At 48.4% G+C, this 7077-nt stretch overlaps 1 protein-coding gene across 1 annotated transcript in view; it reads right to left on the bottom strand.

The window, feature by feature from the left end:
• The window catches only part of TULP4 (TUB like protein 4), a 165191-nt gene that overhangs the window by 35617 nt on the left and 122497 nt on the right, over positions 1-7077 (bottom strand). The window contains exons 4-5 of the mRNA XM_029943259.1: positions 3560-3740; positions 1073-1207 (exon numbers count right to left, since the gene is read on the bottom strand). Coding sequence (XP_029799119.1) covers positions 1073-1207; positions 3560-3740 — 316 coding nt within the window. The remainder of the gene's footprint in view (positions 1-1072; positions 1208-3559; positions 3741-7077) is intronic.

Here is a 7077-nt window from a genome sequence, read left to right as displayed (position 1 = left end):
CACACACACACACACACACACACACACACACACACACACACCTTCCAAAGAAGCCTACTTGTGGTATAAAGAGGGACCTCTACATACTTCATGTCCCTCAGGAGTTTATAGGCTAAATAATTTCTCACAATTATAGTTTTGAAACAGCAAAATGGGGCACCCACAAAAAGGAGAACGTGTAAAAACATTCTCTAGTTTTAAATGGAATTAAGAAGTGCTTGGGGCGTGTGGACAGGGATGGTGTTAAGTATAGGGACCCGAGTCTCCGTGTCATCCCTGCGATTCCTGAGTGACTCAGACAGGAAGCACATGGCACGACTCTGGTCTGAGGTCAGTTCTGAGCGACAGTCTAACTTGAACTGCAGGTTCTGGTTTGCCCCTGACCTTCCACTCCGATTACAGTCGGTCCCTTTACTTCTGAGACCAGAGGCAACTCAGGGATTTCTACCCCATACCATTTAATCCTGAAGAGACAGAACTGTTTTTGCAAAGAACCATCAGGGTCACGAGGTGAGTAAATATTCTCGAACTGCAAAATTCGGACCACGCCAAATGCCTACGGACAGCGATTTTCTTGTGAGATAACAGATTTCATAACATCTGTCAGGAAAGTCAGCCTCTGGCGGCTCTGTTTACATCAGTGCCACAGCCTGGCAGCTGCGGGAACTTTCCCTCACAAACATCGGTTTCTTAATAAGCCTCAAAGTAACAGGGGCTTCCGTGAAAGTGCTGTGCCTGGTCTGCTGCCCCAGGAACGGCAGGCGCCGAGGCCCAATACTGTACAGACATCTTACATGTTAGCCAGAGGCAAACGCATACACCTGAGAGAGGTCACTCTTGTAGGAGGAAAAGAAGAGAGAGGCAAAAACCGTCAGGGATCCCTCCTCAAGATAAGCGTCGGTATCAACTTGTCAGAGAAGCAGAGAAGCAAAAGGGAAAGGCATTCACTAAGAGACTCCAGTAAGCCTGCAGACGGGCGGCAATGGCTAAGTGCTGGGTGCGGGACACCCACCCGAAGGCAAATGCACACAGGGATGATGTGTGGGCTTGGGGTCACACGCAGCCTCTGTACCTTTCAGCCCTGAGCGGATGACAGTAGGAGACAAGTCATCATAGTTGTTCATTAAGCTGATGTCCCCCGAGGTGAAGCTGACGGTGAGTAGCGGCTTGATGTTCTGCACCGGGATGGGACAGGTGGCTGGACCATCTGCCGGGACAAAAGCACTGAGTGAAACAGAGGCCAGGCCCACTTGACCCCAATCTAGGGCCCGCTGCTGCAGCCTGGCAGAGGCCTTAACAATGCCTGACACTGCAGACCGGACTCCGGACAGGACAACACTGCACACAGCACTGAGGAGCTACACGGGGCTGTCAGGAGGACATCCACCAGGGGAACCCCAGAATCAGAGGCCAGGCGGGGATGGATGGCCTTGGAGGCGCCAGGTGTGGCTTCTGGGCTCTGCTGTACAGTGATGAGAACATGTGGGAAGGTTAGTAACTTGTGTGTTAAAGTGTCATGTTTCTAATGTGTAAATATAAATTATTTTAATGTCACGTAATGTATAAGGACGGTGGAAAGACGGATGAAAACAGTTTCTTAATTTTGGTCCAATGTATATAGAAGTTGCTTTCTAACATTAATGCCCTTTCATGGAACATTAAAGGAAACAGGGAGCCATAGCAGCTCCCTGATGATGATGAGTAAGTTTTTACCATAAGAGACTCCAAACCTAGAAAGCCAAGGTTGGCTGGGGCTCATATCAGTTCTGCTACATCCGCAGTGCACAGCCAGTATAAAGAAAATTCTGCTTTGTAAGTTCAAGAAGTACTTGTGCAGGCTAAGGAAGGGCTGTGATGGGTCAGGTTCTGGATCTTTCCACATGCTGTTTCAAAAGTAAAAGTCAGTCCCTCCCCCAGGCCAGGATAAATCAGGGCTCTTTCAGAAGACCCCCACAGGCCTCACACCCATGCTGAGCTCATCCCTGGGGCCCATCCAGCGTGGGCACACCTTGGCCCTGCCTGTGAGGATGCTCAGGTATTACCTTCCCTTGGTTCACTTTAGGATGCTGTACGTACTTACCTCTGTGCTCAAATCCCCTAGGCCACCAAGACAAACCCAGCTCTATGTGAAAGGCAAATCCCAGTCACCCTCCAAACTGCCTCACGGCTCTGAGAAGGGAAATGTGTTAGAGTAGCAGCAGGGTCTAAATTTGACCCTTAGGACTCATTCTGAACCTGCTTTATAACTTGGTCTCTAGATCTTGTTTTTCCCCGTAATACATGGGGCTAAGTAAACCTGCATTCAACCTAGTAAGGTTCTGTTTTAAAAGGATGCTGACAAGTATCCACCTTGTACAATACTGACTTCATTACTACGAGGCTGGAGAAATGGTCGACTTCACTCAGGGTTGGGGCCCCACTAGGAAAGGGCACGTTTATGTCTCAAATGGAAGCACACTCTCCCTCCGCAAACCCCACACATCCTGAAACACCACCTCCAACAGATCGAAGTTTCTTTCAGGTGAAAACATGGTCTTCTCCTTAAACAAATGACTGAATGAATGTGTGGGTGTCTGGGAAGCATCATGTATTGTGTCATGTCTGGGACAGAAGACGACAAAACGAGGGCACTCCAAGTACCAATGGGGTAGATGCCGATGGGGGACAGAGTTAAAGATCCAGCCCCCAGACCAGCTCTTCACAGGATGAACGTGCCTACAGCCCCAGGAAAGGGGAGCAGCGCGAGGACAGAAGTCCTGCAGCAGTATGACCAAGTCTGATCTCCCGCTATTTCACAACGTAGTTTTCCTTTAAAAAAAAAAAAGCGGGGCGGGCGGGGGGAACGGAGCTCTGGGAAAGTGCCACAGCTCGGAGCAGGCCGAAGTGGAATGCTGCCGTTGGCGATGGCCAGCACCAACATCAGAGGTTTCCGCTTTTTGTGTGTGGGTGTGGGAGCTGTGTCTCTTACACGTCGGAGAGATAAAACACTGCAAAGGTAAAGGAGGCTGGAGTCCGAAATTATCCCCACCAAGAGTATGAAACCTTTCCTCACCAGTCCAAATATTCAAAAAGTAGATGCCAATCCATCTAAACTGACATTGCCGTGAGACTTACAGGGGAAGACAGGTTCTTCGGGACAGAGGGAAGGAAGTTTCCCCTGAAATACAGAAGAGGGGCATGGATGGCAGCCCAGTGTGCTGGCCTGCGTTCCAGGCAGAACTAATCCTTTCCTCACACTCCTGGAGCCACGGGCTCTAACGACATTAGGGACTTGGAACACCGCAGATTAAGTTATAGTAATAGCATGGCATTTCTCATCTCCCGCTCTCTCTATTCTTGCTAAGCAGCTAAGTCCCACTACACCCTAGGGACATGACAAGGGTCATTTCATGTCTAGTGAAACCTAAGCCAATGGAGCATCATCAGCTGTGCGGAGACTCTGAGAAAAGGGAAGAACCAAGGACGTCAGGCCACCCTGCCTTGTGCTTGGCCAGCGCTCTTCCCAGTGAGTCGGGCGCTGTGCCCATGGTGGACCTTCACCCCTCCTCTGGCTTCCTACCTTGGGGCGGGGAGTAGTCGTCTGAGTCTGTGTCGCTCTCGCTGCTGTCCTCCACCAGGAAGGCGGGGCAGTTCCAGGACATGCTGAGGATGCCGTCGGACTCGTGCAGGAGCACGTGGGCCAGCATCCTGCCGTGGCAGTCCATGACGATCACCTGCCCGTCGGCCGTGCCAAACAGCACCTGCAAGCAAGGACCAGAACTGCTGACAGACCAGGAGAAAGGACGGCAGTTTCTGGCAAAGCTCATCACTTTGGCTTGTTAAGATGGACAGACTTAGGACTAAAAAAACCAGAGCAGTTAAGTAGCTGAGGGGGTACACAAAGCATTAAGTACCAGAAACTTAGCTGGCTGTTAATTTGCAAGCACTTTAGTTCTCTCTAATACTGACATGTGACTAATGGCAAAACGAACACATTTGTTATGCTGTGTGGATATTTACAAGGAATACCGGCAAATCATGGACTCATTTTTTTGTGCATTGTTTTTGTTTGCATGTATATTTTTTTGGTTGGAGAAGGAAGGTTAAAAAGAGGATAATATTTATTTTTCTTGAACAAAAAAAAAAGCAGCAGTGGACGTCTGGTAAGAATTTTTCAAATTTAGAAGAAAAACTTCAGGTGTATGTTTCACCAAGGAGAAAACATATTTGGTTATATAAGCAGGTTATCTAGCCACATATGGAAAAGGCGACGCTCCTGAATTAGTTTGTCTAATGTTTTATTTAACTAAGAAGAACAGTCTTACTGTATTAACAACTAATGTTATAACGTATTAACGGTATGAGCACACTCACTGAGCGCTGACTCTGTGCCAAGCACTACACCAAGAGCTCTACCTCCCGTGCTGTCCAAGTGATCCTGGGAGTCACGTACCAGCACTGTCAGTGGCACCTGCACAGAGCTCGGATGGGCCCGACCCCCTCACTTCCCCCGGCCCGGGGCACACGCACAGGAACGCGCTGGGGTGCGTGGGCAGAGCTGATGCACAGGCAGGGCAGAGGAGGGGCTGGCCCCCGTTCATCGGAGTGGCAGAGGAACCATCTCACAGCTGCCAGAAGCCCCGACAGGGGCTGTGTCCTCTGGCTGGCTGGCCCCATGGAAAGCAGGACCTCCACGGGGGAGTCACCAGGTTCTCTTCTGCCTTGTGTGGTGACAGCGCCTGCATCTGTTGGTGTTTAAAACTTTGTATCTTTTGTGTTTAATGAGATCCACGTATCCATCAGCAACTGGTCAGGAGAAGCATGCAACGTCTTTCAATCTAACAGATGCAGAAACAACCTGAGAGGTCACGTCACATGACAAGGCCATTAAGTGATCAGGCCACCAAGCTCTCTTACTGGAAAGACTAGGATTTACACAGAGGGAGAGTTATTTAGGGCATGTTAGGTCCTTGCCCCCTTTTGCTATTAAGATTTTGACATTTTGCTCCTTGGGGGCAAAGATTGTCCACAGCTGTCTCCCTGGCACCTAACATCTTTGGGTACAGAGGGCATTTACAGTATTTATTATTAAGTAGTCAGTGACCATCAAAAGCCATTTTTAGGACATAAATCCTGATGATTAAGATAAATTGCAAGGGAAGATATATTTCATTTAAGTAGTAAAAAGCTCGCAGAATTTACAGAGCTGTTTTAGAATAAATCAACTGTCCATCAAACATTCCTTTAGGAGCACCTGGGTGGCTCAGTCGGTTGAGCGTTTGACTTTGGTTCAGGTCATGATCTCACAGTTTGTGAGTTCAAGTCCCACACCAGGCTTGCTGCTATCTGTGTGGAGCCCACTTTGGATCCTCTGCCCCCCTTTCTCTGTCCCTCCCCAGCTTGCACTCTCCCAAAAATAAACAAACATTAAAAAAATTCCTTTAAACTTGTCCATTTTAATGACTGAAAACTAAAAAAAGGCTAAAACAGTTTCTCCAGGGCAATAAGGAATCTATTACTACACTGGGCTTAAAGAAAACACACACAAACGACTAGGAATACAATAAAACGTTTCAGAAGATGTGGAATTTTGGGCTAGCGATGGAGAAAACCAGCCTCTGCTGGCAAGTCTGCACAGGGCTCATGCGGCACAGGGGCACAGGGGTCACGGAGCCGGGGCGGTCAGACCTGCCAAAGTAAAGCCCTGGAAGAGGCACCTGCTGAATGCGCTTGGCAGGCAGTTTTCAATGGTGACAAATATGGAATGTGACTTCTTTTAACTGTAACCGCGATGTACAGTTTATGTATTTCAAAATAAAAAGATGTGCAGGAACCTCTCTATAAGGCCAATGTCATGGGTGATGTCCCCAGGAAGCAGGCTGTTTTTGTCGTCCCCTTTCCCACATTCTGTTTAATTTGCTCAAGTATGTTTTGAAGAGCAGCCATGTCTTAGTGCCAGGGAAAGGGGAAGGGGTTATTTGATCATTTATGACTTCTGTTTCTAATAAATAGCTCACGAGCAGGCCACAGCCAATAGTTATTCTTCACAAGTACCCAGACTTAATATGTGTCAATCCCAAACAAGTTCCCACCCCCTCCTGTTACAGGTTCACATTACCCTGTCCGCCACTGGTGCAATCATCACTATTTTCATGCCTTTCCGTACAGTTTCTGACTTCTGCCTGACTCCCAGGCTAGGCTGTAAGCTCTTCTGGGCATGGCCTCTCTGTGCTCTGCTCACTACTATCTCGCCAGGGCCTGACATACTAGATGTCACATGATAGTAAGTATTTGTGAACGGAGGGAGGGAATGCCTCTGAATTGAAGGATCTTTTGAGTAATGCTCATATTTTTCCATTTTAGAGAAGAACAGATACCAGATGATAGAACTGACATCTAATTTCTGAATAAGGGACGGGTGATTTAGTGAGGTGAGGCATCGCTGCTCGACACTACATAAGGCCAGCCCCCAGATTCCCCGCCATGAATCAATCCCAACTACAGCTCTCCTGGGAAGATAACACACTATTAAGATCAGGGAGGAGGGAACAGCAGCGCTAACGGTCTAGGTGTCAAGCAGCGATGGAGGAAGTTAGGCTGGGAAGAAATATGTCAGAGGGAACTTGAGAACACCGATACGGCATGAAGCCAGATTTTTAAAAAAATCTCCTCTATTTCAAGTTCTTTTCATGCCTAATCACCTCCAGTGAGACAAAGCTTATGTGAGCAAAGGCCTTTAAGAAAACATGACAGAAAAATCTAATAATAACGAATACACAAACAGACACACATGTCCATCTCTGCTTCTACTCCCTAAATCTGGTGCTTTAGATAGGCTGGTGTTGGTTCCTCCTTCCAACTCTGTCTCATCTAAGCCTGGTCCTGGGCGGTCTTTGCTCTCCAGGAGATCACAGCCAAGTTCATGGCCGCAAAGATCCTGCTCACGGCTGGCTCCCTGCTCAAGCCTCTCCCCTAAGCTCCAGACTCCCACATCAGACCGCTTACCTGGCACCTACCCCTGTATGTGCCAAAGGCCCTTCAGAACCAACACGTCCCAGATGAAACGCATGGCTTCATCCTCTCCCCAACTCCCCCCCC

This window comes from Suricata suricatta, chromosome 7, assembly GCF_006229205.1.
Source record: "Suricata suricatta isolate VVHF042 chromosome 7, meerkat_22Aug2017_6uvM2_HiC, whole genome shotgun sequence".
Lineage (NCBI taxonomy): Eukaryota > Metazoa > Chordata > Mammalia > Carnivora > Herpestidae > Suricata > Suricata suricatta.
This window is presented reverse-complemented; position numbering and strand designations above follow the sequence as displayed.